At 43.3% G+C, this 18,605-nt stretch overlaps 1 protein-coding gene across 1 annotated transcript in view; it reads left to right on the forward strand.

Moving 5' to 3' along the window:
- The window catches only part of PRPH2 (peripherin 2), a 229,908-nt gene extending 226,566 nt beyond the window's left edge, over window positions 1-3,342 (forward strand). The window contains exon 3 of the mRNA XM_069608496.1: window positions 540-3,342. Within this exon, the coding sequence (XP_069464597.1) occupies window positions 540-764 (225 nt within the window). The 3' untranslated portion in view covers window positions 765-3,342. The remainder of the gene's footprint in view (window positions 1-539) is intronic.
- The last annotated feature ends 15,263 nt before the right edge of the window (window positions 3,343-18,605 follow it).

The raw sequence follows: 18,605 nt of genomic DNA on the forward strand, positions 1-18,605 counted from the left end.
AGTTCCATAACACACATATCTGAGACTTATTGCATTAGGTCTAATTCTGATAAAGTACACAGAAAGGAATTACAGATCTCTTTTGGTACAGTCCAGCAAAAACTAGTGTAGTGTTTGTTCTAGTTTACACCCTCTCCTTGGATGAAAACATTTCAGCCAGCACAGCAACCGGATTCTGTAGTAGAGGTAAAGATGGATTTTCTGCGTGGCTAATTCCTAGACTTTTAAGAAACATGTGAATTTAAAACTCTGGATTTTAGGGCCCTTGTAATGAGATCTTTGTGAACTGTTAATTTCAGGCTTAAATTAGGATTAAAGAGACCTGGGTTTGTGTTAAGTACATCAAGATGAGTCTTATTCTAAACATGATCTCTCCTGCTGTTCAATATCAGATGTGTCCTGAAGGTTACAGACAGCTATTGTACTTACACCGGCATATGCACGCAAGCGATCAGAGATCTTGCACTTCTCTATAGAGCGTCCTGAGACAATGCATCAATACTTTGTCCTGTTAACCATATCATTCATGTATCTCACAGATGACGGTGATGACCGGACTGCGATATCTGCACACGTCGCTGGAGAGTATTTCTAATCCTGAAGACCCAGCGTGTGAGAGTGAGGGATGGCTACTCGAGAAGAGCCTGAAAGACACATTTGCATCCACTCTAGAGAGCGTGAAAGGTTTCGGGAAATTCAACCAGGTGGAAGCCGGTGAAGGCGAGGAAAGCGAGAAGACACCAACAGTCACCACAGTCAGCTGAACCGTTTGATGGACGTTGACTTTTGTAAAATCATTAAACTGAGAAAATTTGAGTGAGCCGACCAACTGTATAAAATCAGCGTGAGAGGTATGTTTGTATGCACATGTTCAATGAAGCGCGTTGTGGAAGTGCAACATGCTGTCAACCTTATAGCCCCCAGTGGTGAGGGAGTATAGCATTGACATCTGTGACGGGGTTAAAAGTTCAGTCAATAGACACCAAGCTCACTGAGAAAAACCAGTATATTCAATGGAATAGAAATAAGGACATAATACAATTTTACAATAGAAACCATAAAAAAATCAAAATGTTGCATTTTGAATCCCTGTGCATATTTCAAGTACCTACATTGAATATTAAAACCCTCCAAACTCCAAATACTTTTCAATAATCTATTACTACCATAGGCCTTTCCACATCACATCTAAATATTATTAATAAGCCATAGATAAGCAATTAGCATGCACTTTGCAAATAATATAGACTTATGGTACACACATACAATATCTATGTGACAGTTTTATCCAGCGACACGCCCACTTTTGGCATCATGTTGTGCACACGCTTTCTATTCTAATGGGGAAATGATGGCAATGTGTATTTGTTCGCTAGTTTTACAGCGTGTCACAGTGACGTGATAAAAGTATGTGTTCTTGAGATACGAAACGTGTAAATATAATTGTTTTTTAAAGGTCAGAATATAAGATCTTTGCAGACCAATTGAACACATTGAGTACAACTACTAGGTCGCACAGAAACAAAAGGGAAAACGACCGTATGCAAAGAAAAGGTCTGAGAATTAAGAAATACTAGATGACAACAATGCTGTTTTCTCACATGCATCACCATGTTGAGTCTGGTTCCAGTTTCCCATATAGAAGCCACAGCAAACAATTAATGATAGATGTATTATCAGGGCCCACTTGAAGGCCGGGGACCACACATAACCTCTGGGCTATAGATTCCGAAAGATGTATTCCATCGTGGCATAAATATGTACATATTCCAGGTTTTGCTTTTTGTATGGATCAGCTAGGTTTCTGTTAGTAGTGCCCGTGTAAACTGATAAGCAGCAAAAGATCCCCTGCAGTTCAAAAGATTAAATCGCTCCCACCCCGCACCAATTTCCAAAACATATCTCCATCCCAAATCCAAAACAGAAACAGCGTTGAATACATGTATGCATGTTTTATTTAATTAAACTCGCTATTACGGAGTCACAGTGACTAGAGCAGATGCAAAAACTAGAAGTGAATTCTGAAACAACTGCTTATGGCACAAAAAAAATGTCTTCCGATATTTTGGCCACTATTTGACAGCCACTAGGGGTGCAACTAGGCAAAGATTTCGAGGGGTCGGGGGCTAACCCTTCAAATGTTGGGAGAGGAGCTAACTTCAGAGACTGTGGGGGAGGGGCAAACATGGTTGCATGGGGCATCTCATTTCTTTACACATTCTAATGAGCATATTCTAGTGCAGCTTCAATGTTACATGCAGTTAACTCTCTCCTTCACGCCTGAAACCACACACCTGAGAACTGCTGTGAGAAGGAACTGGCTCCTGTTCCCCCTACCTTCCCAGTCACTCCCCTGACATGCAAGTACTAACACCCCATCACGATTTTAATTGCCTAAAAATGTATGCATAAGAATTCAGGAGCTAACAATGAAACACTGCCTGGCCTTTGTTAACTGTGCAGCCGCTGTTACCGTTTATTGTCGGCTCTGTAGGTCAGCTAGGTCAAATTAACATAAGCCAAGAATTCGCAGGTTAGGGGAACAAATACCCAATCTGCATAGTGGTTATTGAGCCACAGGATACGTTTGTGAATGAAAACTGGGTGTTCTGAAATGCACTTCTCTTTGAACCCTATGCATCTCTACATAAACAATATGGCTCTGAGGCGTGGTGGCTTGGAAAACCAGGCCTGGAGTGTACAGGTTTACAGAAACATGTCTGGCACAATCCGAATGGAGTCCTCTGCCAACGTCGTAATCCTTGTATCAGCCTAACGTCTGTTTACTTCATTCTTTTCTATGGTCTCCTTAATCGCTCTGGCTAAATCTAGTTGAACACAAATCTGTTCTGACAGGGGGCTTCTGTATCTTTCATTTAGTTCGTCATTACGCAGGGACCCACAACCGGAGACTCGCTGAACAAAATCACAGCTCTTTATAAAGAGCATTGTAAATTAAAAGAGCATACCGCAAACATTACAGCTGTTTTTTATTTAAAAGCATTGTAAATTAAAAGAGCTTTGTAAATTAACCGAAAACACGTTTAAACATTGTTGATGCGCCACAATTGTATGACTTGATATGAAATCTACTCTAAATTTAAACAAAATAGTTGTTTGTGGTGGTTAATGTAAGCTCTTATTATTTAACTGCAATGTGACTAGTTTGTTATGTACACACTGTAATATACCACATTTTTATCACATCTCGGTTTGAAATGCCAAGACAGAGGCACTGTAAATGCTGTCTTAGAAATACCTTTATGCTGCTTGCAAAAATAGGTAAAGATATTAAACATTTCTTGCAAGAAAAGGCTTGTAAAATGAAAATACTTAAACATCTGTGTATTTTTTTTTTTACACCATTTGAATTATTGCTTGGGTTAGTGAAAGAGATTCCGTTTTGAGCGCCTTCTTCCATGTATACTGTACGTTGAAAGGATATCCATGCTTAAATAGCCTAATGCGAACACGCTCTACTTGTGTTGTGTGTGCGTCAGCATCTGGCCTACTTAGGCTCTGGTTATAGACACGCACACTTTATCCCCTTAAGTAAAGAACCCTGTACAACGCTGCAGTTACATCATTACAGAAGTGGTGTACAATTATGTTGTGTGTACCTAAAAGATATGCAATAATACCTCTTTGCATTATAAACAATTCGGAAATGTTTTCTATAATCCAAGAAAATATATAACGTACAGCAAGCATACATGTATCAGAGAACCCGCAGGAAACCTCATCATAAAATGCTTAACTACTGTAAAATTTGAGGAGAGCAAGGGAGTTTTTTTCTTTCTTTGTGTATTTATTGAAACTGGCATGCCCTCATTCCGTTTGCAACCTGAACTCTTCCATGTCAGATATATAAATCTACATTTTTCATGAAGGCATGTGTTGGAAGAGGGAGAGGTAACCAAATGATTAGACTATATGATTTCTGTCATAGCACCATAGATAGGACCCCGTAAAGCCAACTTCGGCTCGTTGATTCACAATTCTTGGGGGAGATTTGAAAAAACAAGATCTGTGAACCTTGCAGAACAGGAACCAACGGAACCACAGGAACCGGCAGCCAGCCAGAGAGAATTGAGCGTACCTGTCCTATTTGGGTCCAAAACAAGCTGTAACAAGAGGGGACCAGAGAGACACATCTTCGAAGTTGGTAAGCCTGTGTGATGGGTTACAAAGGACAACTCCAAAAGAGTCGTTCACCTCAGGGGTTTGCTGTGCGGTACTACATACTAAACTATAGTTACAATAAGTTGCTCTAGTCCTCTTCCCAGCAAAGTTCCTGTTGCTATCCCTTTTGATTATATCACGGTTTTTATTCTACATAAAAACAATATTCAAAAAGTATGTTAATCTAAAAAGGCATTAATTCAATTAGTAATGCTTTGATAATCATCACAGTATCTAAACATAACAAATCCATCAGAGGGGCAACATTTTCATTACATATACAAAAACAAACACAGCCTGATCTTTCTGTAATATTTGGAACAGAAATATGTTGGGATTGTTTTGAAAGCAGATCATAGTATCAGATCCACAAAGCTTGCATCAATTGATTATTGAGGCCAATCTTGAATAGGAACAATTAGTATACATTGCCTTTTGTGATGAATCATACGATGTTGAATTGTAAGGAGAAACCTTTACAGACTATGTTGGTATCCAATAGGAGTTCATTTGTGGGATGTGTTTGTTGTTGTATACTTGATGAAGTTGATGATCCTGTGATGGATTTGGCATGTTTAACTTGTAGATGTTGCGATTACCAAAACATGACTAATTGAAATATATGTTGTTTTTCGATTAACATATGTTTTGGATAAAGAAATACATTTTTATATAATAAATAGTGAACAAATATCGTTCATGGTCAACAGGCGTAGTGACCAGAATTGTGCCAGAAATAAGCTGGACCGCCTTGTTGTAACTATAAATCAACTCCAAAAGAGGATAGTATGATCAAGAACTCTTATGATGCTCTTATGTCAGGATGGGAGGAACGAGATAAGACTTAGTCTAAGTGAATATATTTATTTATTTTACATTTATAAAGCGCTCACACAGCCCGCAGGCATCGAGGCGCTGTTACAGGAATTGTTTGTTTTTCTAGTTGCGTAATTGTGTTTTTTTTTTTTGTTTTTTTGTCTTCGTTACTATTTATAACGCGCTTAAACACCCAGATGTTTCTAAGCGCGGACCCGGGAATCGAACCTGTTGTTGCTTCGTGTCGTCTTGCTTCCAAGACGCGCACGCTGCCACTGAGCTATCCTCCCGGGACGAATAGGACATGATCTCCATGGAATGGGTGAGCGGATACCCATTGCTCCAGACCCAGCTCCTGAGGCGTCAAAGTGATAAAGTTGTGTCGCTTCTCTGAACCTCTGGTGATTATTCTGGGGTGTACTTTGGATTCATTCTAGGGTGGGGGAAGGAGGGATGGCAAAGCGAGACCAGCTATCATGTTGCTGAAACCCAGGACCACCGATATACAAGGTAAGAACCTTATTTCACCTTGATAGCTCTTGTGAGTCAGGATTTGTCCTGGGATGCCAAGCTAAGAATATGTCTAAGATGATATGATAACCAGTGTGTTCAGAGGATAAGAGGGTCCAATATAGGTCATGTTGAAGGGTGGACAATAGGGACACTGCTGGTGCAGGACTGCCAAAATGGAGCATGCTTTGTGATGCATTTTGGGGAGAACATCAAAATAAGGGAAACTGGCACTGCTTTTTGGAAAGGCACATTGTTGCAGACCTTCAAAAGTCCAAGGGTGGAGGGGCAGAGGCAGTAGGCCCTCTGCCATTGACAGAGAGGGAGAAAGTAGCAATGAACGAGGCAGAGAGAGTACTCAGAGAAGTCTGGGGCACGGACCACTGGGAAGACGAGGACAACTCTTGAAAGAATAGAAGTGTATTTTAATGGAACTGGCTTCCTGAAGTTTCCAAAACAGGACAGAGGTGTCAACTAAAGTTCTACATATCAGTCAGACCAAACCGAGGGGGTATGATAGAAGATTGACCCAAGGATTGAAGATTCACATACAAATTGGCCTAGAAGGGGGATGGTGGGATAGTCAAAGTCCATCCATAATTGCTTCGTGTCATAAAAGCACTCTGCTAACATATTCAGGCCACATGAGATTTTATTTGCAGGAGCAGTGCCAAGTGAAGTTGTTACTACCACTGAAAGCCTGAGCACCCAAGGACTACACGGGTTCCAGAAGGAGCAACAATTTAAAGACAGAATAACAGCCATTGGGACAGTTTTCTATGGGGGGCACAGTTATGGTAAACACGGATCTTAACAGTCCCTATCCTCAAGGCAAACTTGAACGGTCCATACATGGTCATGCACAGGATAAACCCATTGGTGTACATGATTGCCATATGTGATGGTCCAGGTCTGGTCAGAAAATATATTGCTCAACTAAAAAAAAAATCAAACACACTGCTCACAGAAGCGTCCCTATCAAGCATAGCGGTTGGTGGACACCACCCTCTGCTCAAGAAGCATTACTTGCCGTAAATAGGGACTTTCAGTATGGAGAAATTGAATAATAATAATATGGGGAAAAGTGGTTGAGTCTTGTTTTATGCTTGATTATAATGTATAACTTTTAAATATCCCCTCCTGATCGGCAAGTAAGTGCCAGTCATTTTTTTTTATTATTGTAGATTGTGACTTGTAATTTTCGGTATCTACTTTTATCTGTCTTTTATATAATTGGTGTCTTTGTAATGTTGAAAACGTGTAATTTATCTCTTTTTGCCGTTTAATGGAATTTTTTATACTTCCGAATAAACTTGTTTGATTGATTGATTGAATAATGAACGCTACACGTTAGTGGTACAGCTTTAACTACAGACTGGGTTTTGTATTACAGGCATACGCTATGCAACAGGAGGAGCACATCTTGTGGAACTGTTAGTGATATATGTATGGGCTGAAGAAGTGTTATTGCACTGCACATATATTATTGAAGTATGTATTTCTTTGTAACTCTCTCGAACTCTTTTCTCATGAGGATGTAGGCTTCATGTTTGCTTGTACTGCTTAATCTAATGGGTTCTATCCACTTGGTTGTTGCACGCAACAGTGTAAAATATACACCGGGCATCACAGGGTTACAAAAGGACATAGCCCCTCATTACAAGCTTGGTGGTATCTCGGATTTACCGTTACCACCACTTGGTCCGGCGGAATTTTACCTGGATTACAGATGATGGTAGGCAGCGTTAGTCCCCATTTATTGGAGTCCATAGGACTCATGGATATTGTGGTGGAATTACCACCTGCGGTAATTCCCCTGGCAGGTAATTCTGCCAATTCTGCCTTTTTTGGCTGTAAAGTGGAGGAAATACCTCCAGCATTCTGCTGGAGGTTTTTCCTTCGCCTTACATAAATGCCCATAGTTCGGTGATATGGTAATGCATTGGTGACTCTGTTACCACTGCATTACCACCATTTTGGCCACAGATCCAAACTTATAATGAGGCCCGTAGAGGGGAATGAGCAAGGCAACAGCTGCCTATCAAATAAACAGTGTGTGAAAAGACCATGAGAAACTGCAGTTTGAGCACAAAGCATACACTGCTACTGGAAGGATCCTCTAGGACATGTTGTTCAACTTCAGGCTGCGATGGGTTTTCAGTGTATCCCTCATTAATATTCATGAGAAGAAATTTGCATACACTAAGAATCATTTTATGCAAATGTATCTCATGAAAATGAATGAGGGGTATCCTAAAAATCAGACATGTTTCTGGCCCTCGAGGCATGGAGTTGGACAACCCTGCTCTAGGAGAATGCACAGATGAGGTGACCACTAGCACTGGGAGCCCAGTGTCTGTTATAACACAACATGGCTTTGAAAGGAATGGGGAAAACGCAGCCCGCAGAATTTCCCCCACCAGCCACCTACGTTGCAAACACTATTAAAACATTCTCCATCAACATCACGCCCATAGTTTTCTTTCCTGTAAAAAGTGGCGACAGGTGCAACTACAGTTATAGTGAAATGTAAAAGAGACATAAAAAAACAAGCATATATGGGGAATAAAAGGGCACTATTCAAATACCAAGGATCTTAGGAGATACAACAATGATTAAAATGGTGGGTGGCCATGTCGAACAAAATCATAGCTATATGGAATTTCAAACAAGTACCATGGCCCATTACCGGCACCATTACAATGCCAAACAGCAAACAGGTGATGATGCATATAACCTATATATTCCTGCTGGTAAAAATGGTTTGGAAAATGCTGCGATGGTAGTGGAATTTCAATATTTAAATAAGGTATGGACAACAGAGATAAGCATATTGGTTGAGGTATTTCTACACATGCATGATAGTATGAAACCACTTAAACCAATCAGAAACCTAGGTGACCTATTGGAAGCGGGCAACACAGGCATATGAATCTTTCATTGGGCGTATATATCTGGACTCTCCAATAGAATCAGTAGACCTGCCCAGGAAGCAAAGAATGCTGTGAATAAACACATACATGCAAGCCCCCTGCAAAAACACAAGATTATGATAATGGACGCGTTCAAGGAGACTGAATCTAACTTCCAACAACTCAATGGTTGGATCACTCTCATGAGCAATGTTTTTGCTGGTGTACATGCCAGTATGAGCCAAGTTCTGAATTACATGCGTCGCTTCACCATGAGCGGACAGCAATGCAGCAACGATTGCTGTGCTAATATATGTCACTACGCTATTGCTCTGGGGAGGGTCCAGTGTCCTAGAATATACAGGTGACAACCTGAAATATACAACATCAGCACAGACACACGACTGGAACTTTCTGTTGCTACTAGAAGCACCACTAGGGGAAGGATCCACGGAGCAGGTCAAAATGGTATGAGGCAGAGCACTGGCATTCAATCAGACTGCAAACTCAAGGTCCGACAATTATTATGGTGACACCATGTGCAGGGTTGCGAAAGCCAGCTTGGAGCTAAGGTGAAAGCAATTTTCTACGCTCTGAGACTTCTTTGGCAGACTCTCCTGTATATTCCGGAAGAGGACCATGCTTTGGTGGTGGGAGCACTTACAAATGCCTTCTTAGATTATTGTAGCAGCCAATTGATGGGCATTCCAAAAAAACAACTTTACAGACTCCAAAAGGCCCAGAATGCAGCAGTCAGGCTGATCTGCGGACTAAATAAAACCTCCCATGTTTCCCTTTCACGTCAATCACTCCAGTGGTTAGCGGTTGATGATCGCATTAAGTTTAAAATAGCATGTCTGGTATTCAAGTGTTTGAACAATCTAGCACCTGACTACTTGAAGGACAAGCTCAAGCAATATCAGCCTTCCAGATGTCTACGTTCAAGGGAACAAGCTTTACTGGTTATTCATACATCTACTTTCGTATCAAGAGGGGATAGAAGATTCGCAGTGTTTGGCCCTAGACTTTGGAACAGTATACCTAGGGAAATTTGGACCCTTGGCTCACTTTTCAAGTTCTGTAAGGCCCTAAACACGTTCCTGTTTAAATAAAGTTTCAGTCATCCTCAGGCCTGTTGGGAGCTGTTTGGCCTCTAGGATGGGATGCAGGGTATCTATACAATTCTGGTAATTTGGCTCTGTGGTTGTCATCTGCGCCATTATACGGTTTGGTCTGTGTTGAGCACGTTATAAATTCTACAAAATCAAAACCAATCAGAATTAGGGTAGGGGCCACCTCAGGCAGAATGTTGGATACTTCGTGCTGTCACCAAAAACACATGGGCTGATTGGGGGCCTGTTCTATGAACAACAAGCAGTTTACGTCTCTAACACAGTGTGCGGTCTCCACCGCCCAAGATGCAGCCTACGCTGTGGTGAGAATAGGAAACACTATGGGCCCCGATTCATGGAATTTTCTGCACGGTTCAAAGTGACTTTACACTGCTGAAAAGTGACATTACACTGCCGACACACACCCTGATTCGTGGAACAGTGCAAGGTGTATTTTTGCAGTGCAAAGTCAGTGCACAGCCATTTTTCAGCAGCGCAACGTCACTTTGAACCATGCAAAACATTCAGTGAACCGGGCCCTATATACACAACAGTACACGAACAAGCAATGATCAGTGGCATGGTCCTGTACCTGGTACGGAAATAGACTTGGCAGACCCAGACTTTGCTCACATTGGCCCTTCCCACCATAGAACACACCTTTGTCTAAAGTGGCACTTGCCAGGCCGTTCATCTACACTGTATCCACCCAATTAGAGAAGCTTTAGTAACAGTGACCTTTGTACGTTTGAAAGGAATCATTGGCTGTAACATATCGCTAGGCTTGATTTGGCTAATGGCCTTTTACACAGCATGGAAGGATACACACACTCTGGCGATTGGTTAGGGAGCCCGCTTACAGCAACCGGATCAGCGAATATCTTTTTAGCTGTCCATGTGATTACCATTACATTGTGTGTCCAAACATACGTCATGTTCAAAGGACATAGCAGAATGGACAGAAGAGGAATGCAAAGGACTGGAGCAATTACTGGTTATGCAATAAAGACAGATAATAGCGGAGGGGTGCCATGAATGTCTTAGACATAACAAATTAACGTATCTCTTCTAAAACACCTAGATTGCTGCTGTACCCTCTTTGCTCAGCACAACTTCACAACTTCATACTTTGAAACAGTATATTCGTATTGTATAAGCACCTAACGAGCAAACAATAAATAAATAAATAAGCAACCACAGAATTAATATTTGTATTCTCCCCACCCCGCCCCTTCTGGACAAAGTAACATTTGGTGTGAAGCAAAAGTGCGAGTGCTGACTGGGCCAAAAGCCTCCAACATGAGCTGTCATGACTGTGAAACACTGGCTGATGTGACTGGTTTCCATCGCGGCTTCTAGGGACAAAGAAAGAGAAACGTGACTGGACTATTGCAAAATAGGATATGCGAGAGTCTCTCACCACTCATAAATGTACATGCTTGGTATAGGTGGCACACATTGCTCACTACATCCAACACAACCTCTGTAATGACGTGTTCGGCCTAACAAAAGTTGGACAGATTCAAGAATGCCTGCCACCTACATAACCAGTTTGGACAAAGAGGAGAGAAGAAACAAAGGAATTGAGCAGGCAGTACCCATGTAAAGGAGCCGCAACACTCACCCCTCTACTTGCACCCACCCCTCTACTAGGACGACGCAGCATGAAGGGAAATGCCGCAATTAACTATGTAACAAAGCCAGGGATGAGAATGGACCAATGCGTTGTATTGCCTCTGACAACATCTTAATGGCCACATTTCAAAGAGATAACCAAAAAACATAATATGTGGTTTCTGTCATAGATCAACAGATATGGACCCTCTTTTGGACGTAGCCTACTGCTTACAGGTACTAAATACTTTCAGGACAGGTGACCAAACACCAGATGCAAAATTCGCAGAGCAGAAACAGCAGGAAAAGGCAGCCATCAGAGGGTGGAATGGAATACGGATACAATGGATTAAGGAGAGAATGGAATGCGCTTCCCTCATCTAGACCCAAACCAGGAGAGAATGGAATAGGCCTCTGCCATCTAGACCCAAAACAGGAGAAAATGGAATGGGCCTCTCCCATCTAGACCCAAAACAGGAGAAAATAGAATACACCTCTCCCATCTAGACCCAAAACAAGAGAGAATGGAATGCGCCTCTCCCACGTAGACCCAAAACGGAAGCAAATGGAATGTGCCTCTCCCATATAGACCCAAAACAAGAGAGAATGGATTGCGCCTCTCCCATTTAGACCCAAACCAGGAGAAAATTGAATGTGCCTCTCCCATCTAGACCCAAAACAAGAGAGAATGGAATGCGCCTCTCCCATCTAGACCCAAACCAGGAGAAAATGGAATGCGCCTCTCCCACCTAGAGCCAAAACGGAAGCGAATGGAATGTGCCTCTCCCATCTAGACCCAAAAAAAGAGAGAATGGATTGCACCTCTCCCATCTAGACCCGAACCAGGAGAAAACTGAATGTGCCTCTCCCACCTAGACCCAAAACGGAAGCAAATGGAATGCGCCTCTCCCATCTAGACCCAAACCAGGAGAGAATAGAAAACGCATCTCCCATCTAGGCCCAACCAGGAGAAAATGAAACATGCCTCTCCCACCTAGACCCAAAACTGAAGCGAATGGAATGCACCTCTCCCATCTAGACCCAAAACAGGAGAGAATGGAATGCGCCTCTCCCATCTAGACCCAAACCAGGAGAAAATGGAATGCGCCTCTCCCATCTAGACCCAAACCAGGAGAAAATGGAATGCGCCTCTCCCATCTAGACCCAAACCAGGAGAAAATGGAATGCACCTCTCCCATCTAGACCCAAACCAGGAGAAAATGGAATGCGCCTCTCCGACATAGACCCAAAACAGGAGAGAAAGGAATGCACCTCTCCCATATAGACCCACAACTGAAGCGAACGGAATGTGCCTCTCCCATCTAGACCCAAAACTGAAGCGAATCAGGCCCACAGCAAGTTTTTTGGCCACATGAAACAATACTTCCCGGTCTATTTTTTGTAGGAAAGTAACGCTTTTAATAAACCCTCATTTTAGGTGATTAGGTGGGCAATGCCCATTGCAAAAGCAGGAAGTGTTGCAGGCTGGAGTGAGTAAGGGAGTCTAGTTCTGACCTCTTCTTTGCACTGATGGTCAATGGCAATGAACCATGTGTCTCCTAACGCAGAGAAGCTGCAGGCATCTGCTGTGGCGCTTCTCCTGTCCAGTTAAGAAGTTGGAGCAAGAAATGTGGTGCGGTCGGCCAAAACCCCAATTCTAGGCTCCACTTTCTGCCATGTTCTTTTTCTAATCCACTTTTCAATAGCCATTCTCAGTGTACCCACTCCCCCCCTGACCTGAGCTCTATAAGACATAATAGGGCCTATGATTAGATGTACACAAACCGTATACCAGCGAGACTGCAGCCTTGTACACGTTCTATTGTTTGTATGTAAGACTGCAAAGGTCAGTCATTGTATGCGATATTGAAATGAGAATGCTCTGAAACTCCTAAGACTCTTGTAAAAAGGAAAAACATGAAATATGTTTTAAATGGTAAGGGTCCGATTCATGGAAAAGTGCAAATTTCTCCTGCAATTGCGTGCGCCGAGAACAACACTGCTCAAGTCTGCGCGCAGAATAAAAAATGCGTACCCCGTGTATTCATGGAATTTACTGCGCAAAGTAACTGTATTCACAAGTCGCGCCCAGAATGCCCCTGACACGCCCCCACGCAAATCATAAACAGCAAGTAAAGCTACCTTTGCATGCTCCTCCGGACACAAATACATGCACCCTTCAAACGGTGCGTGGGGTACCCCGCAAGAGGCCTGCATCACGAGAACCTGCACAGGGTCCCCCGTAACTGTTGCCGGCACCTTACAACATGCGTATGATACTTTGTAACTCAGGTTGAACTCGGACAATCTGCGTGCGAACCCCGTAACCCATTCCTGCACCCCGCTACACTGCCTATGCCCACTCATAAGTTGGATCGGAACACTGATTGTGCACCCCTAAATCCACCCCTAAATCCAACATGCAAACCCACCTCAGCGCTGAGATTCCTATGCTCAAGTGTCATTACGCCTGCCTTCGGGGGGTGTAAAGATCAAGGGATTTGCGTGGCGATTTATATCCTTTGAGGCTGCGCAGGTGGTTACATGAATATGTGTCGTTTGGCGCAATTGTGTGCGTGCGAGGGACTGCCTGCGTGCCATTCCTCGTAACGCCCACTTTTTTACATGTTCTTCTGCATTTTCTTTGATCTGCCCTCTGCATAAGGCACGCCCATTCTCTGACTAATGTCTCACGCAAGGCGCTTGATGGCTCGTAGAGACGTGCCGAGCCTGCGCAAACTCCACGCAAGTCCTGGAAAAGTCCTTGGCATTCGATTCCATGAATTGACAAACAGGATTTTGCATGCTGCTTGGTGCGCAAGTTCCCTTTTTCCCATGCAAATAATTCCATGCATCGGGCCCTACATTTCTCTTCTTTTAATTACTTAATTACTATCATTGGTCGCCAGGTTCTGCAAATGGAAATTTATTCCTTTTTTTACAGACTGTTTGAGTAGTACCTAAGGGGAGGTTTTTGATGGCATGTTATGTAAATTGTGCATTTTAAAGAATATTTTTTCAGTAACACTGGTCAAAACAACTAGCCGCATGGTGAAGTAATGATTATACTGGTCCACATAAAAAAGTGGCCCACTTTGACCAACAAAAGTGGCCCACACTAGCATTTTGCGGTTTTGGTTCGGGCATTGCCCTATTGCCCTATAGGCCAGTCTGAGCCTGTTGGCCGTCGCTGTAACTTCATCTCAAGTCCTCCTCTATCGTTGACGCCATAGTTCAGCTCTTCCTCTTTAATAAGTTGTAGCCTCTTTTGGCAATCCTGAACCTGCTCCTCGCTGGTTCTCTTCCAACCTCTAAAGCAAAGTCCACTTCGGTTTCACAGATGTTTCAAGAGGGCCAAGCTGCATATGAGCGCCAAACTAAAAGAGATCCTAGACAATGGTATTCTAGAGAGAGGGCTAATACGAAAAGCCTTGGCTATGCAAAAGATCCCAAATTGATTAAATTGATCAAATCCAAAAATGGCAGACAAGGCTCCTTTTATGTGTCCTCAGCTGGTAAAAAGCAGTTTTATAGTACGGCCATAAGCCGGAAGAGGCTCTGTGAGGGATGCAAGCATTAGCTGCTTTTAAAGAGACATGCCCATTGATGGGGAGTTAAGAAATGGTTAGAATGGTATTGACAAGTATATACAAGACCAGCTTTTTTAGCAGCACTTGCTGAAGCTTTGAGTCTAGAAAAAAAACTCAAATTAGAATGTCACTATTAACACCTACGACAATGGTGTAAAGGGTTTGGGGAATAACAGGTCCTGGGGCATATTACCTTAAATCCATGGATCTGCAGCATGTTTTACTAGTTTGAGGGGTGTGTGCATTTTTGCTGTGAGTGCTAGTGCTCCGCCTGAAAAAGAACACACCTGTGATGCTAGAGTTATTGGACACCAGTGTGTGTTGGGCCTAGTTGCTTCTGTCCACCAAACGCCTCACCGAAAGATCACTTAGACCCACTGTATGGACTCAATGCCTCGAATCTGAATCCGATCTGAATGAGACGGACACGTCACTTATGATCAATGGGTGCACGTCGATTAGTTGTAATGTACCGTGACACCATACTTGCCAACCCTGCCGATTTAGGCGGTAGGATACCGCTTTTTAAGCAGTCCTACCGCCTACCGATTTAGCGGCAACAAATACTGATTTAAAAAAATATATATTTTGGGCCTAGATTTAGCAGCCTGTTCAGCCATGGTTGCAGGGCGCGCAAATACACAGAATCCGAGGAACGTTCTTCATTGGGGATGTGTCCAAGCTGCTGCTTTTATAATGGTGTGCTCTTACTGGCAGCAGTTCGCAGACCAGTGCGTCAGTGCAACCTCCCCAGACTGTCAGAGGTGCCCGTGAGATCCGCTCTAGCACTTCTGGAAATCAACAGCCACATGGTTCACCGTACCTCAGCTCCCCAGTGCCAGTCATCTACATGCTAGGGCGAGCCGCTGAAGCAATGGCGAGCCACTCCTCCTAATGAGTTCTGGCAGGTGTGAGCTTGCGCCAGGAGCCAGGGGAAACTGCACGTTTCAGCCCCGCCCTGCGCGAGTCTCGCCACTTCCACCCGCCTACAAGTGCAATATGCTATTTCTTCAGCGTAGCTGCACAGCGCCCTTCTCTCCTGCACCTGTTACATACTTGCCAACCCTACCGATTTAGGTGGTAGGATTCTGCTTTTTAAGCAGTCCTACCGCCTACCAATTTAGTGGCAACAAATACCGATTTTTTCCAATATTTTTGAAACTTTAAGATTCCTACATATTTTTGGTCACAGAATGTTGGCATGTATGTGACACCTCGTGCATCTTGGGTGTGAGTACATTTTCCATACATTTCATTGATGTGCAGAAAGCAGAAATTGAGGGTGGTGAGGGGGAGGGGAACATGGTATAATCTTGTCAGGTCTTTTGCGTGCCCCACCATAAAGAGTATCTGAACACTGTACACAAGTCAGGAGATACTTCTTACAAGACAACACACATTCATCAGCAGAAAAGCAGCTTACACGACAATCTTATTTCTCCAACCAAAACATAACAGTGACCTGATAATGCTCTGGGCGTTTAACGGATTCACAGTAACGCCAAAAAAAAGGCTGCGCCCAGGTCTGCGTTTTCAAACTTGTAGTCTGTGAGAATCCTGGTTTCGGAAATGTGCTGTCCAAAGGCAGCTTCAGTTTCAATGCCAGATAAGTTGGATGTCTTCAAGTGGAAGAACCCCACTACACACATAAGAGCCGCGGCATCGGGCTCCATTCTTCCTGCAAGTGAAGGCCAGTGCAGGTTTTTGGTACATGTGGAGCCCCTCTTCCATTTCCATTGCATGAGCTGCTGATGAGCTGCACTGGGGCCGAGAGACCAAGAGGTAAGGAGGCAGGAAGGGGCTGTGAGTAGAGAAGAGGCGGCAAGGAGAGTTTGGGGCGGTGGGAGCGGGTGGGAAGATGGCGGGCCTGCGTGAGCAGCACACAGCTTGCTCCGGACCCATCCTTTGATTGCGTGGAGCCTGGGTTTGGAGCAACCTGATTGGGCGGCTGCTAACTGTTGTTATTGCTTGTAGAAGGAAATGCTGTACAGATTGATAAAATGTTACTCCCGCCTGTGTGGTTCCGGTATATTTGAATGTGACAAACATTAGAAACAAGGTATATATCTGCTTCGTACTCAGCGGTTCGCTTCCCTGGGCCAAACCTAATTCGCTCACAGGCTCTTCTACAGTTAATATTCCTAAACTGTTCATGCAATCTGTGTCTTTAAAAATGTAATCCGAAACCTAAGTGAAAGTCGTATTAGGGAGAATGTAAGCACTGCTAATTCAATACGGAAGATTAACCTTGACTGCGCGCTCTACTAACTGAACGAATGTTATGAAGAGATAACTCGCAAGGGCAGTACATCGAAGCGTTATTGAAGCTGCCAGTCCTCTTTTTGATACTTTCAAACATTTGCGTGTGGTACAAAATACAATTTAAATGATACTTAGGGGCTAAATCATGGAACTTTTAGCGCAGTGAAAAGTCACTTTTCACCAGTTCCAAGTAGCTTTGCACTGCAAAAATACACTTTGCACTACTGCGAATCGGTGTGTCTTTTGGCACTTTGCACCGCGCTAAAAGTTCCACGATTTAGAACCTTAATATCTGTAGAAGGCTCCCCTCAGAAAGTAAAATATGTCATGTTGGCAATCAGTCCAAGTGATACCATTGTGTGAAGCAAGTGGCCGGCATTTGCCCTTTCCCTGTGATTGTTCTTCTGAAGATGACAGTATGAGCTCTATGATAGGATGGAACCTTTGCTGTCGAATGGTAACTCACAATTATTAAACTTGCCGATTGCCCTTCTGTTACTTTTTTTTTTTTTTAAACTTGTATTTATTAGTTTTACATAAATACAATCAGAGAAATAACATTGAACATTAACATTCCCTTCGTCCTCCCTCCCCCCCCCCTTTGGTCGGATGATCTCAAATTGTCCCTAGTTCCAATTATGCGTTGAAGATGTCCAAAACTTTGATATTATGGGGGCACCACTGTTCCATAAAGTCTGATTGGAGGTATTGCAAGGTCCCTTCCCATTCCTTTCCGAATTTGTCTCCAGTTCCTTGAATTTTGTGGGTGATTTTCTCCATTGTTATGTGGGCCCATACTTTTTGCAGCCATGTGTAGTTCAGTGGGGTATCCTTATTCTTCCACTTCTGTGCTATAGTGGTCCATGCCGCAATGAGAAGTCCCATTTCGTTTCTAATTTCTTCCCAAAAGGGTTTAATACCCTCACAGTCCCACCAAATATGTCTCCATGATCCCACTTCGTCACATCCTCTCCAGCATTGATTTGACGTGTTTGGGTACATGGAGTGGAGCCTCTCTGGAGTATAGTGCCACTGTGTCATAATTTTGACCCACATCTGCCTGGTTTGTGCCGAGCGGGTCATCTTGGGGATCTGCTTCCATAGGTCCTCCCACTGTCTATCCGTTGGTTCCCTCCCCAGCGTTCTGCCCCACTTTATTCTATATGACCATTTAATGTCCTCCCCTTGTGTGTTTATGTATTTATATAGAGTTGACACCCACTTTTTCTCCCCCGTGTTGGAGATGATGTATGTCTCGAAAGCAGTGAGATCCCTGGTTGCTGCCTCAGTGATTTTCGGGGAGTTTAGCCAGTGTTTCAGCTGCTCATATCTATAACTATCACCTTTGGGGAGATTTGAGCCTGTAAAGCAGGATTCTAGTGAAATAATTTCCTTGCCTGCGAACATCTCGCCAATTGTAGTTATGCCCTCCTCTTCCCAGCGGTCATACGCCCCTTGTTCCATCCCCGGGGGAAATTGTGGATTTCCACAGATGGGTGTAAAGGGTCCCAGCTCCGTGGTCATAATACCTATTCGTGTTTGACAGTCCCATGCTTTCAGCGTGGTCCTCATTATTTCGCTAATTCTTAAGTTTTCATGTCTGTGCT

This window comes from Ambystoma mexicanum, chromosome 4q, assembly GCF_040938575.1.
Source record: "Ambystoma mexicanum isolate Mex_15411 chromosome 4q, UKY_AmexF1_1, whole genome shotgun sequence".
NCBI lineage: Eukaryota > Metazoa > Chordata > Amphibia > Caudata > Ambystomatidae > Ambystoma > Ambystoma mexicanum.